Here is a 15,133-nt window from a genome sequence, read left to right as displayed (position 1 = left end):
TGATAGGAGAAATGTGTTCATTTTCTTAACAATGTTGAAAAAACTGCTAGTATAGAGCTTTTTTTTAGCATCCTCTACTTAGAAACAAACAAATAAAAATTCGGGGTTCTGCTATTGAGTAGGCTCTTTAGCAATATACAAAAACAGGGGTCCAGCATTGGCAAGCAAGTACAATATAAGAAAGCAACATGTCCCAAAAGTCTCATCCTTTGCTCCAATATTTTCCCCTCTTCTAGGCATCCTCCCTTTCCCAGCATCCATCCTTAATATTTCCAGTATCCATGCTAATCATTCTCTGTCCTTTACTGAGGTCCAGAACAAGCTAGTAGAAGGCAGACTGTGTCAGGTCCTGGAAGGATTTACAGCATCAAGAAGCAGATAGAAAACATACCAGTTCAGCTGGGTGTGGGTACACAGCTGGAGGGAGTTTGGTGTAATAGCAAAGTAGTAGTTATAAAGATGGGCTGAAAAAGAGTAAGCTGGACCAGGTAACTACTGATGCAGGAGCAGACAGACTTCTTAGAGAAGGATAAGGAAGTAACAGAAGCTGAAAGGGATCTACAAAAGGTACATACACATCAACTAAGTAAAAAAAAAAAACATTTATGGGGGGAGGGCTTAGCTCAACTTGCAGTTTTGTCAGGCGAGTCTTTTTTGCTTTTATAAGCAGATCGTGACAACAGTTCTTCTAAGGCTGTTGCTCTGCTTGGCCAGAATAATGGCCACCTCACATGGAAACCAGGAAAGCTGCTTATATCCTGCAGTGGGAAAACAAGTCACAGGATTTTTCAGTGCCACCTGGCCACAGCTGCAGCGTGTGTAATCCCTCCTCATTTTTCCTCCTTAACCCTTCTGCATTTTCTTTGACAGCCAAAATATCAAGTAGGGGCTGCTTTCCGTGTTGTCAATCTTTGTGCTACAGTGCTGAATTAGTGCTGAAGTCTCTGGAAAACTGGGGTTTTTTATGCTTATCACTTTTGAGGTCTGTGGATGAAAATTCCCCTGCAGCCTAGTGTACAGGTTTACTTTGTATTGAAAAATCCAGTCTGAGATTGATTGAAACATTACCTGGTTGAGCAGAGGCACTAATAAGTCCACAGAGGCAAGACAGGAAATAGTTGGACCTCAACTGTGCCAAAAGGGAAAAAAAACATGAAAAGCAAGGGAGAAAGAGATTAAAATACGTGAATCAAAGGGAATAAAAGCCACATGTAGGAAGGAAAATTCAGGAAGAAAAGATCAAAACAGATAAAAGAAGAGGGAAAGGGACATAAGGAGAACAGGATCAGAATAGCACTGAGACACAGGCATGATACTATGTTTTGATTATTTTTATACAATACACTTGGCAAACCCTTAATTGCTGCTAAGTCGTTAAATTATTCCTCTATCTGGAATATTGATCCAGAGTTTTATTAATGCAGTGGGATTACATACATTATAAAGTTCCAAACTATGTTAGCCTGGCTCAAGATTTAAGAGTACTTTATAACATCACTTCACCTACTTCCAATTTATTTTGGTACTCTTATTTCAACTATAACAATCTTAGGATTTGGGAATGTTACCTACCATGCAGTTGCTAGAGCAAGAAATTTTGAGATTTTTGGAGTGCAGGTTCTCTGCTTAGTTTACCCTCTCATGGCTTGGCTTTATGAAATATTATTTCCTGACTTGAAAACAGTATGCAGGCGTGACAGGAGCTTTAGGATCTGAATGCCATCTTCAGTGGATTAGTTTCCAGGTTGTTTGCATCTCAAATATTGCATATGCTTACCTTCAAAGCCCCACATGTGACAAGAGTACAGTACTATATCAGAATTACTCACTGTTTGACTTCCTAAAATTCCTCTTGTTTCCATAACCAAATTTGTTTTTAAATCTCATCTTCTCCTAAGAAGCACAAATCTCTGCTGTGAATAGAACATCTGCATTCACAAAAGTCAAAAAGACACATTCCAACTTCCAACCTGCCAGTTCTTGATTTTAAATCAATATTATCATCACAGTCTGAGTTTATATTTAGATATCCAGATACTGTAGTGATAACAGTCACAGGGGAAAAAGTCTAGTGGGGGAAAAAACCCTTTATGAATTCACATTAGTTTAAGATAACAGAGGGTATTGGTTAATTAAGTTTCTTTGATAAGTGAAGTTGTGTGTAGAGGGCAATGGCCTGTAAATACCCAGAGAGTTCTTGCATGTTTTAAAAAGCATCTTTACAGACATAATTGTGGATGCCAACAAGAAGCTGTAATTTTCCATTCTGTTCTCAGTACTTCAGTAAGTCACACATAACAGCACTGAGTGCTACCTGGACATTGCAGTGTAATTCCCCCAGTCAATTCCCTATCAAAAGGGGTAAATAGCTGTGCCTATCAGTGAATATGGCTGTTTATACTCCCTGTATGCCCAGTCCTGAAAACTATATGAACATGTGCCTGACATCAGTCATGTAATGGGGCTTTACAATTAAGCATGGGCTGAAGTCACAGTCTAAGCAGAAACTCATTATCCTAAAATTTATTTAACAAGAACTCTAATCTTTATCATGATTTGTGTTTTAGGCAGCTGAGCTGGTAACCAGTGAGTTCTTTGAACAAGGAGACAGAGAAAGATCTGAACTAAAACTCACCCCTTCAGTAAGTTTTTATCACTTGTGAAATAGTTACTAACTGGAATAGAGTAAGAAAATATTATTGGCCTCATTCAGAAAAATGAACTGTATTTTGTACACAAAGAAAAGTCTTGGAGTGAATAGAACCTCTGTCCAAGAAGGATAAGCATTTATAACCATATATAAAATCTCTCCTGTCAACGCAGTCACTTGTGCGTTGAGCCCTTTTACCCATTTTCCGTACCTGTTCCCAAAATTATCTTGTCACTGACTTTTCTAAGCAGTGGGTATTGGTTTTAATACACAGAATTCAAATCAAAAATCACCAGTTACCTATGGAAATCAAAATTGTCAGATTTACTTTATATTGCAGCTGTTTATCTGTGTTATTTGATGTATCAAGTGCTGAAATGCATTTCTGTGGGTATACAGCTAAATGTAACATTGTGAATAAAAGAGTAAATCAGTATTGAGTGGATTATAGGCAGATGGGTATAAAGTGTCAAATGAGAATTAGGAATGTTTCATAAAGTTTTTCATTGAATGATTAGAAGAGAAAACCTTATCCAAGTCAAATAACTCAAAATGTTCTGAAGCCATTACCTGGAGGCAACAGGTAACAGAAAGTATACTAAAGAATTTAACCTATGAGCCATTTACAAATATGCTTCCAAAATTTTATGCTTCCAAATATGAAAAGGCCAGTCCAGTGTCTCAAACTCGTTCTCACTACATTAATGTTCACACATAAGCCTGTGGTGATGTAATGAAATCAATAAAGCTTAAAAGTTGGTAGTAAATAATGCTCAGCTACAATAAATGGTTTTTCGCTTCGTATACTGTCAGAGTTTGGGGCACAAATGGATTTCTTCCCTATAATAGTTCTGTGCATAGATCTTCTCAGAAAAAGTGGGAACTGTAGTCCAGGAGAACAGTAATCACACAGTCATGATGTTCACAATTCTGAGACTAAATCTTGGCCTGAATAACTGAAAGCACCATTCCATACAGTATGGATGTAAGTGCCTTTTCTGCCCTTTATATAAAATTTGCAAAGTGTGTTTCTCATACTAAGGAAACATAATAGGAGGTAGTTTTATTTTAACATGCATGGTAATGTTACTGTCTTCAAGTAACAATGAATGCCAGTGCAAATGGCCCAGGTCCAGTAACAGTAAGAATTATTTTAAGGTATGTTATTACATGTACATTTTGGGCATACCTTGGTAGAATCACAGAGAAAGGCAAAAGCCAGAGCTTTCTTCTGGACTCATGTCTTCTGAAAATCTGCATCCAACAGCCTAGACAGGTGGGAAAGAAATGTATTGCTTTAAATAGCTTTAATATTTTCTCCATAATAGGGAGACTTCTCACTCTTCTTTTGGGCTCTATGATCTGTACCAAGGAATACAGTCATTTGTGGGCCACATGTAGGATGCTCTGAAGCCTTACTGCTTGAAAGAAGATTATCCTCTTTTTTGGCCCTTCACCACTTAAAAAAAAATTCAGTAAACTGATATATTAAGTGTTTTAGGTTGGGAGATAAGGCCATCAGTTAGCATGTAGAGTTTTACTACATTAATGAGGAATTTTTAAACAAGATCAACTGCTGACCTATTCCATGACATATCACTGAGGGAGTGCAGTGAGCTGTGAATTAGGCTGATTCCAGAGGAACAAACTGATAACTGCTCCCAAAATGAATCTGTTGATTTCCTACCCTTTGGATTCACAGTCACAGCTGGTTCTGCAGAAAGGCTCTGTAACTGGGAGGGAGAGAGCAAGCCCAGATCCATCACTGTTCATTTTGCTGAGCTGGAAAACCCTGTGTGAGAGAAGGGAAATTTCTACTCAAAGGTATCTACTTTACATTTGCACAGGAGGTTACTTACCAGCTCAGCTCCAACTGTGGAGCATTTATTTTACATCACAGAATTATAAAATATGAACAGATTCAGCCTAAAAATTTCAAAACAGAATTGAAAATAAACAGTTTATTTTTCATGCCATGCAAAGCAGTAGGAAGACTGCTGCAAAAATTGATTATGGTTTACAAAGTGTTCTAGTTGTGAGAATTTGATCATAGCTGAAAAGTGCTGGATGATGTGTCTGTAAAATACTGCAGTGTAATAAAGCATGACAGTTTTGTTCCCTTCTCAATTCAGGCCATTTTTGATCGGAACAGGAAACATGAACTACCCAGGTTGCAGCTCGAGTGGATTGATAGCATCTGCATGCCATTGTATGAGGTAATTTTTACTTACTGCTCCTGTAGAGTTCAGAGAATATTGTTCTTGCCTCCATAGGGAAAAAGAATTAGTTTTCAGAGAAGCCTTGAAGGCTATTTGAACTATTCTCCTTCTTTGACTTTACCAAAAGTCTGAATTCTATGCAGAAATCTTCAGATTCTCCAAAGGTGGTAATGTCTGCAAATAAAATTCCTCTCTGAGTTATAAAAGCTGATAGGGTAACTGTTTATTTTATTATGTTTGAGACAAACTGCTTCTCATCATGGTAAGGTATGGAGTACTGTGGACAGATATGCCAGCAGGACAATCTCAGTAGGTGCTGCTGTCAAACCTGTCCCAATCTGTGTGACCCTAAGGCAAGCTCAAGGCTGAGCCTTTGCACTTTCTTCTTGCACATTTTTAAACTGTTAAGAGGCACTCTAGGCCAAGCCTTTAAGATCAGTGACAAATAATTTGTGGTTTAACCTGTGTGCTGTTTAACTCAGAGTTTACTCTTTTAATTATACTTCTGTACAGACTGCCTGGGTGTTTGGCATACAGTGTGCAAACTCTCAAGTACTCCTCTATTAAGGCTATAGATGACTACAGAATCGTTAGGTTTGGAAAAGACCTCTAAGATCATTGAGTCCAACCATTAAACTAACACTGCCGGGTCCACCACTAAACCATGTCCCCAGGCACCACATTTACATGGGTTTTTAACACTTCCAGGGATGGTGATTCTATCACTTCCCTGGGCAGCCTGTTCCAGTGCTTTACCAGCCTTTCAGTGAAGATTTTTTTTCCTACCAGAACAGTGCTTCTGTCTTTTTGGATTAAACCAGCTTCAGGATTTTACTTGTGTAACAGGCAAATGGCTTCACAATGGTTTCACCATTGTAACTTTTTCTCTCTTATCTGTATAGAAAGCAGAGCTTCAAGAGCAGGATGATAAATGCAGAGTAACACTGTAGAAACTTAATCATCAATTACTGTGTCAGTCAGTCTTCCTCCCACTCACTGAAACCACACAGACCGCCTTACACCACCAAAGACTGACAGTTTGGCCACTGGTATCTGAGAAAACATGAGGATGTTCTCACTAAGTGTCTTTGGGGAACTGTAACAAGTTCTACTGCACCCTAGACTGCCTAACACCTCGAAGCAGTGAATGGGTCAGTGATGATACGCGGGAGCTGGGAAGCAGATACAGCTCCCATGTTAACATTAAAATTATTAACTTGACCCTGAATGTAGCTTCCCTACACAAAAATAAAAATAGAGTGGCAGTTCCTTTTCATTTTATAGACCAGATATATCACCAATATCATACAAGGTAAGAAGGATGATGTGCCCTCTGCCCTCCATACCTCGTGGCATCTGAGGCTGCCACTGTGGCAATAATGAAGTGACTACCCAGCAGCAACAGCAACTCCTGTTGTGTGACGTGGACAACAACACTTGTGTAAACAGCAAGGTGGGCTGCTGCTTTGCCAGCAGATCCTGTCCATTCCTTAGGTTTGCCTTTGTCCTGATGAAATAAACTACAGCTACAGCTTTCGAACAACTAAGGCAAAACAAGGACAGAAGAAGAATATAAACCTGTATTTTTTAGATTACCAAGATCATTTTGAACAATATAGGGAAGAGACAATGACACTGGCCTTGGACAAAAACTCTTTAAAAGTAATGTTCCTTTTAATATAATAGTTCACATTACACTAGAATGCATATTATAACAGAATTCATTATGTGTAATAACATCTGTAATCCAAAAATGTACAGTAAAGCAGGAAGAGCTGATAATCAGCCCATCCTCTGCATGAGAAGACTACATCTGAGCAGTAAAGCTCTGGTTAGTTAGCTCCATCTTAGCAGGATATCTCTGGGGAATATATTCACATCTGATTTCCCTGCTTTCTACTGTCTTTGCATCACGCTGTGCAGTCATTAGCCTGCTGCTCAACAACTTAAAAAAGAGACATCAACAAACCTGGAAGTCATAGCAGCACCAGCCTTAGGGGTAAACAGAAAACTGGATGCCATAGTGTCACACTGCAGGAGATTCTCTCTTCAGTGTGGAGCCAAGTTTTAATTTTCATATTCAGCTTAATCAAACTTCAGTACAGATATCACATCAGCACAGTATTCAGGCATTGTCAGTCCTCTGTTTAGGGCTGGCTGAACACAACTATGATTGGCTGAACACAACTATGAACACAAGTCCTAGATTCCTTTTCTTTTTTTTTTTCTAACATGCTTTAAAATTCTTGACATTGTAGTACATTGTAGGATCTGCATGTGTGGAGAGAACAGGTTACATCATTGCAAATGCAATATAAAGAGGTGGAGTGGCAGCTGACAAATCAGTAAAATCTTAGTGGTACCTATATAGCTCACTACCACAGTACTTCTAAAAAACATGTGTTTGAAAAAAAACCCCAAACATTTGACACTCATTTTCATGCCAAAATTACAACATTAAGCCATTGAGAACAAAATCAAGGCTGTTGCATGTATTTTTTCCCCTGCTAGTGAGCAGAAGTCCTGAATCTGTGTGGGCAGATCCCCGAAGGAAATGCTGTGGGGAATGCATCTGTCCCTACCAACACAGTTGCTACAGCAGGACCTAATGCTGTGGTCTTTGTTATTTGACACCCACACAGCAGAGATGATCCCAGCAACCAATGAATGCTGGCAACTCCCATTAATCCCATGTGAGATCAGCAGAAAATTGTCTTTGCTGAAATTGTCTTTGCTCTAAGTAGTTCTCAAGAGTAGGCTATTCTTGGCAGCTATGGATATCTGAAGAATGCAATACTGAAGGAACTTCACTGCCCAAACTTCCAGGAGTGGTCTGATACCACCCCAGTGCCTTTGACAGTACTAGAACAAACCATATCTTCTCTGCAGTCCAAGCTTATGAGCTAGGCTATGTACCAGAGTGCCCATGAGGAATGTTTCATACTTAAAACAGTATATAAACTTTGCAGCATTTTTTAGAGAGTTATGGCTTTCCTATGGCTTTATCTTTTTTCTTCTGAATGTTCCAAAACATTCTTTGGGAAGATTTGGTTCTACCTACTCCTTGTGTATCTGCTCTGCTTTCTGCATTTCCTTAAGGTGGCTTAAGACAACCGGCTTGGAGGTGTAGTAGTTCTCCCAGGTAAAGGATAATGATGTCTCCTTTGTTGGGGAACTTGTATCACATCCCTCTGCTTACCTGGCTGTTCCCTGAGTTTGGCCCCTTTTTGTGAGAAGGTTTACAAGTGATTAGTAAATCAACAAGAACTATGCAACTCTGTTAGCAGTCCTGTTTGACTGCCCCTTGGAATGCCCATCCCATCCAGAAGAAAAAAACATCAGTGATACACAAAACTGTTCTACACTGTAAGCTAATGTGAAGCCTGAAGGTGAATATAGATATATAATGATGGCTGGGGATATATATATTAAAAAAAATTAATATCTGGAATTATGCACAGAGAGATTTCCCATATCCAAGTGCCTAAATCCAAAATCTTTTTGTGCTTGCTCTGTAAGCCCGACTCTGCTCCTGGCACAAGGTAAGCCAGCTCTGGTCCCTTTCTTTCTCACCTATCTGCTGCTCAATGTAGGAATCAAGCCACCTCCAATTTCAAAATACCTTAGTAATCAAATCCATTTCCTTCACACTGTGGATCAAAGGTCTGTAAAGATAAAAGCATCCCAATTTTTTTTCATTGCATTTTATTACACTTGGGACATTATAATTTTATTGAATTTACTTTTTTGTTACTGTGGTGATCACTGATCAGAGTATTTTTATGTGACAGTGGGAGGTTTTGCCTTGAGTAGCAGAACAGTCATCCATTTACATTGAAGCTCAGATTTTAGAGGCTTTGGTTATGCTTTACTGCATCACATTTGCTCTTCATTCAAAAATGACAGTAAGAAAAGCATTTATCAGTACAGATGAAAAACAAGGCATATTAGAATAATAATTTATAAAGAAAATGCTTTTTTTGAACTGTAGAGCATTTCAAATCCACTAATGTAGCTTTACTATGAAGTAATCACCCTCTTGTTTTGTAAGAATAACCTATAAAGGGGAAGCATGTGTAACTAAAGCAGAAATCTAAGGCATCCCACTGAAAATAAAGCACTATGGCTACACTGGCAGCTGTGTTCACCACACAAAGAAAGTATTCTATACCTATTTGAACATAGATGTTTGTGTAACAGGAAACAGAATTTTGATCATTAAGACAAATTACCTCTCTGACCCTCCAGTAAGGAGATGCTAAGACTTTCAATACTAACAGATTTCTCTCCTGGACTCCATCGTTTGTGTCTACCTAAGACGGGATCAGTCACAGATTTTTCCCAACTCAGATTAGATTTCTTTGTGGGGAGCAGACAGTGGGAGAGTGAAGATCTTATTCTTTTTAATCATTATATTTCTCACAAACAACATCAAAGCTTCAGCGATTCACATCAAACAAAAGATGCTAACAGCAGCCCAGCTCTGTTCACGGCATTGTTAGGCAGAGACAGTAACCCCATGAATAGCAGGGCCAAAGGCCATGCACTCTGCTTCTGGGCAGATAAATACATAGTCAGGTAGTCAGTGACAATGACAGCAGCTATTTAAATTTAAGGGAGATGTCTTTGTGGCAGATAAAGAAGCTCATGGCTTTTACAACTTATGCGTGCCTGAGATTGCCCTGCTCACCTCTACCTTGGTGCTCCTTGAACTGCTCCATTTTAGTGCTGTTTTTAGAGCTATTCAAGATTTTCTTGGGTATTGAGAGCTTTAAACATGTAATAGTATCTACAAAATTGGATTTGCATTGCTCCATCCAGGATTATAGGGGGAACCTGGGAACAGTAGAAACATTTATGTTTAGCCTAGCAAATACTTTAAATGTTTTGAATGGAATGTGGGGGGACAGATCCTTCTCTATCACATTGTTTGACATACTTAGAAAGAAATGTTATCTCTCTGTCTGCAACTCCAAGAGCTCTGATATGCCTGTCTTCCTACAGAAGATAATGTCTGGCCTTGTAATTAAATCTATCTGTAGAGTATGATGATGTAGCTGCAAAAGCATCCATTCTGCTTGTAAACTTAGATTAAATGCATAAGGTATCATAAATGGTAGAGCCACAGAAATATTCAACAGTCATGGCTACCTTTGTGCTTTAACTTCTCTGGTTCAAGAGTTGACTTTGATACTTGAATTGGAAGTGCATATACACACAGTGATTTTTTTTTCAAAGGTGCATATTCTACTAAAAATTGTAAGGCAGGAGATTAACATTTTAATATTCCTTTGCAGAGAATATGAAAAAAGTGTGCTTTAACAATCATGCTCACACTGTTATATCCTGATGCAGCCCTTCCTCAATTATCACTTCTCTCCCTTTCCATCTGTCCTTCAGTTACAATTTTGCATGAGGAAATATTGTATAAGAAATTCAGGGTTTGGATCACTCCTCTCTAAGTTCTGCTTGTCCAGAATGGATTGTATGGCATGGCTTTGTCTTTACCCAGGCAAGAGTCACTGGATTCAATTAAAACCATTACATTTTCCTTCAGATGTTTCTGTCCTGTCTGTACAGTCAGAACTGAAAAATTTTTAAAATTATTTAGTCACGAAGACACTATGAACATTTTGGAAGTGGCTTTCCACCTTTCTCCTATACCTAGGAATGTTGATACAAAAGTCAGGCCATTGGTGTTCTAAGTTAGCAACTAGTCAGGGGGCAGAGAGTTCACTAGCTGTTCACCTTGAGCAATATTAGACATTCCACGAAATGTGTTCCCAAGTTGTTAAGAAGTGTTTTAACAAAAAAAAACAAACAAAAAAAAACCCAAAGACCCAAACCAACCAACCAAACAAACAAAACCCCCACAAAACAAAAATCAGGACTTAGCAATTTGGAAAGATGTGTTCACAGGAAGCAATTTGATCAATTCTGTGTGATTCTCATTGAAACCAGCTTTTCCTTTGTAGCATGTTGAGGGAAGAGAAGGATAACTTTTAATAGATCCTAAGGAATACCATAAAGATGCACACTTTTGGCAGGGTTTATTTCTGACATTTGATTTGGACACAGAGAGATAATGCATTTACGCTTCCTGAAACTGCCTGGCTGACAAGGCGGATAGGCTTGGGATGCAGTATGTGATACGCCATGGACTGGGGCTGTACAGATGTTGGCAGATCAAATTAGTCTCACTTTCTGTTGAAATCCAGGGGGTAATATTATCCAAGGAAGAGCAGGTGCAACATATTCTGCTGTGTTTGGAAGAAATTTGCTTCAGAGGAAACTTAATCAGGCCAAATGCCAGTGCTGGGGGGAAGTTGGTAGCTAAGGATTATGTTAGGAATAAGTGTTTGGCCCAGAGAAAGAAGATTTTGGCACTGTAGAAGGATCTCTCTCTAGCCTTGAAATGGGAACTTTACTAGGTTCAGCACCTTTGTTGCCTTGTTGCTGGTCTACTAATGATGAATCTAAACGAGGCCACCCTGAATGAATTCCCTTGAGCTTTCAGAAGACTCAGATACTAGTACTTATTCCAGTAATGGAATAAGCATTAGCAAACTGTTTTTCTTACCTCTTGCCCTTAATCTGAGAGTCTCTTTTTTCTGCTACTTTTTTACTAATAGAAAAGGTTAAAAAGGGCTATACAAGAAAGAAAAAACAGGAAGAGAAGAAAGAATGTTTTTATTTGCAATTTTTGTCTAAATGCATCATTATTTCACAGTGTAATATGAAAAGGCATAGTTTTGGTTTCAGAGCAAGAATTTTTCTGTCTGTGAGTATTATGAACACCTTTTTAAAATAGGAACAAAGATCCCAATCCTTTCTTTTTCCTTCCCGAGAGCAAGGAGTGTTTTGTTTTGCTTTTGAAAATGAGGAGAATATCACTTTTGCTAGGATTTTGGTAATTTGGTGAGATTATTGTATTTCTATCAATAATTTTAGGAATTTACAAGTTTCTCCAAAATGTTTAGAAGAAGAGACAGCAGAAAGGAGTACTTTTCCCCTTCAAACAAGAGTACTTCAACTTACTTCCAAACAGTCTCAACTGAAAGGGCAGTTCATTGACAAAGATATTTGGGAGAAGATAGAAAAACCAACATTTGCCATTGACTTCAGTGAAGCTAAGCTAAGCTTCACTGAAGGCTTTCACCCTGATCTGTGAGAAAAATTGAATAATTCATAATACTACAATTTCTGTTGCTGTTGTACTTAGAATTATCTGCCCAATGTATAGCGAAGGACATGCAGTCATGTATGGAAACATGTATAAAGATCTGAGGAAGTAGATTGAAAAGTTGGCAGATAAGGTAGAAGAGACAGCCAATAGAGGGAACTCAAATTGTACAGCAAATCTGAAAGAAGATGAATGGATAATTTAACAGCCATTCAGTTTTCAAGAAAGACAAAGCACAAACTACATTGCATCAGAAAAGGACTAGAAATGATGATGGATGAAACGCTTCAAGTGTTTAACACAACAGAATCACAGTTGCCTGCAGAATTCCCAGCTGAGGGTAAATTCAAAGAACTAAATCAGCATATGAGACTGATATGGTTTGAAGAATTTTTCAAAATCCATTTAATAGCAAGGAAGAAGACATTGATTGGCTGCTTGGCTAAAATCTCGAAAGGAAAAGAGTTTGAAACATTCTGTCTCTTGCGTGCTTGACATGGAATCTAAACCATAAACGGCACAGCTAAATAAGAAGTTGTTTATGAAATAATAACTCTTCTTTTCTAGCAAACCCTTGGTCTCATGACATTATTATGAACAGATTAATCCTTTGCAACTATAGCAACACATCAGTTGAGCTACTTCAGTAGGTAGCCGGTCCTTCAGAATTACTCTCCCTTTGGCAGCATAACATGCTTGATACTGGTCAGAGCACATTTGGCTACCAGGAGCTCTGTACATACTTTCCTCCCTGAAGTACCTGGCACATTTTTACCAGTGGTGAATCTTACTTATAATCATCTTTCTCTAGTATGCATGTTTACTTACAAAGGAGTACAGTATTATTCTTGCTAGCATACCTTCACCAGAAAGAAGCTTAACACTAATTCATAGTGGAAGAGCTGAACACTGATGCATGTGTTAGATCCCTTTCCAGTCACAACTGGCTTCCTTCCACTAACAATTTTTAGAGAGAAGCTAAAAAAACCCTCCTGTTTTCTATCAGGAAAGTTAGTAATATATTCATTTCATCTAATTACATTTTTAGGCATCAGAAAAAAATTCCCTGGCAGAAATGAAAAAATAATGCACTCATGCATTATGTACTTGATGACCTGGACCCTTCCTCAGTAAGCCATAGAAGGAATAAACAAACTTCAACCATTAGAAGATTGCAATAATTTTATTTTTATTTTTTCATTAACTCAACCCCCTCACAAATACCGTATTTTTTTCTGGAACATAATGATTAAACACAGTCCTGAATTGGTAGGGCAAATAATTAATTCATATACACACGCAATCAAGGGTTCATAGAGGTTAATCCTTATATCTTCTATATATCACTTTATCTTCTGCATTCTACCTACAGATAGTGGAAATTTAGCAGTCTTTTTGGGTTTAGTATATGGGCATGTATACAGAAATACTTTTAGGTTTTCAAAACAACTTCCATCAAGTATTAGTATTATGAAGATCAGATCTGTGGATGTCTGCAACACCGGTTCCCTTTTATCTGAACTAATCTGAAGTTCAAGGACATTCAGATAGATGGTTCACCTTTGGCCTATGTATTCTCACGTGAAAGCCACTTCAGCAAAACTCAGGAGTTCAATTCAGCTCTGCTGTAACTGGTCATGACTCTCTTGACTTCAACAATGCTTCATATGCTTACACCGAGTCTGAATTTATCCCTATGGCTTCTCGGTCACTGGTCCTCCCTTCCAACTCAGAAACTGCCTACATAATAAAAGTGATTCATTAGAAACCACTGGGTTCAAAAGTAGAGTGAACACTGAGACCTATAACTTTTTTATATGTGCTCAGTCATAAAAATGAATTTATATGGTAAATATTAGCCCTGCAACCATACTTTCATGAGCTGTAATCTTGTCAAAGCTCGTAAGTTAAGCAAGGTCAGAATTGGTCAATATTTGGATGAGAATCTCTGGTGGGGAGGGGAAGAAAAGAAAAGTATATACGCTGGAGGTCCTGCAGTGTTTGTAAGTTAGGACATACTGTGCTCCTCTTTAAAAATATTTGGTATCAGTCTTAGAATACAACAAAATGTTGCATTTGCTTTAGCAATAGTTTAGCCTCTGGCCACATCTGCGCTGCATCTTGGCAGTTTCAGCTAACGTCCTTCCCCAGAGAGGAATGGGATGTAGCAGGTTAAGTCTTCTTCCCCCCACACCCCACTTCAGCCCAGGAGGCTGGTACTCAGAGTACCAACAAATGCCTCTGCTGCTACCTATCCCCCTCTCCCTGCAGGGGTTTGCTGCTACTGCTACTATTTCTGCATTCTCTATGCTTTATCTAGCAAAATACGCTTAAGAAATACATCTCTATACACAAGAAAAAAAACCAACACTACTCTCCCCTCCTTACCTTCTCCCATAAATAGCTTTCTCTGAGTACCTCATGCTCTTCCCCCCTTTGAGCTCTTCCTTCAGGCAGCCCTGCCCCTCTCCCAGATGCACATAATATATTGATGAAGTGTCTTTAACCTTTTCTTGTGCTGGAGGAGCTTTCATATAAGTGGAGCTACACCTTGCGAAAGGATGCTGTGGGCAGAGCAGTACATAGTCCCAAAAGACACGTAAATAATTAAAGATGGTAAGGAAAAGTCACTGCTATGCAGTAACTTTCTGACAAACAGCTTAGTTGCGCATCTGAGGTAATATATGGATGCAGAAGGGAACTGGAAACACATCTTGGTTTTTCCTAAGGCTGGAGTGCACACTGCTCCTCCCCCATGCTTTATCACTGCTACTAAGAACAGCTTTTACAGTAAAGGGGATAAAATGGGAAAGGTCACCAATCCTGTACCTATGGCTGTGTAGCAAGGCAGCTGCATTGCAGTGGAAGGACTGCAAGTGGACATTGAGGCCTCGGGAGACAGGAACTCTCCCAAGCTGGGCTTCCCTCAGCACAGAGCCCAGCTGCCTGCCAGCCCACAGCCTGCCTGCTGCACCAAGGAGGCACAAGGAAAAAGGGTGTTTCTGGAACTATTGAGTTTATGGGGGGATATCCCCTGTCAGACTGTTGAAGACCAAGCCTCTGCCTAGTAAGGCAAATAAT

At 38.9% G+C, this 15,133-nt stretch overlaps 1 protein-coding gene across 1 annotated transcript in view; it reads left to right on the top strand.

Moving 5' to 3' along the window:
• Positions 1-15,133, top strand: part of PDE11A (phosphodiesterase 11A) — a 128,164-nt gene that overhangs the window by 104,573 nt on the left and 8,458 nt on the right. The window contains exons 18-19 of the mRNA XM_051787836.1: positions 2,572-2,642; positions 4,783-4,866. Coding sequence (XP_051643796.1) covers positions 2,572-2,642; positions 4,783-4,866 — 155 coding nt within the window. The remainder of the gene's footprint in view (positions 1-2,571; positions 2,643-4,782; positions 4,867-15,133) is intronic.

This window comes from Manacus candei, unplaced genomic scaffold (genome assembly GCF_025592945.1).
Source record: "Manacus candei isolate 608988 ecotype Guabito, Panama unplaced genomic scaffold, ASM2559294v1 h1tg000023l, whole genome shotgun sequence".
In the NCBI taxonomy this organism is placed as follows: domain Eukaryota; kingdom Metazoa; phylum Chordata; class Aves; order Passeriformes; family Pipridae; genus Manacus; species Manacus candei.
Note: the sequence above shows the minus strand (reverse complement) of the source record. Positions and strands in the feature narration are given on the sequence as shown.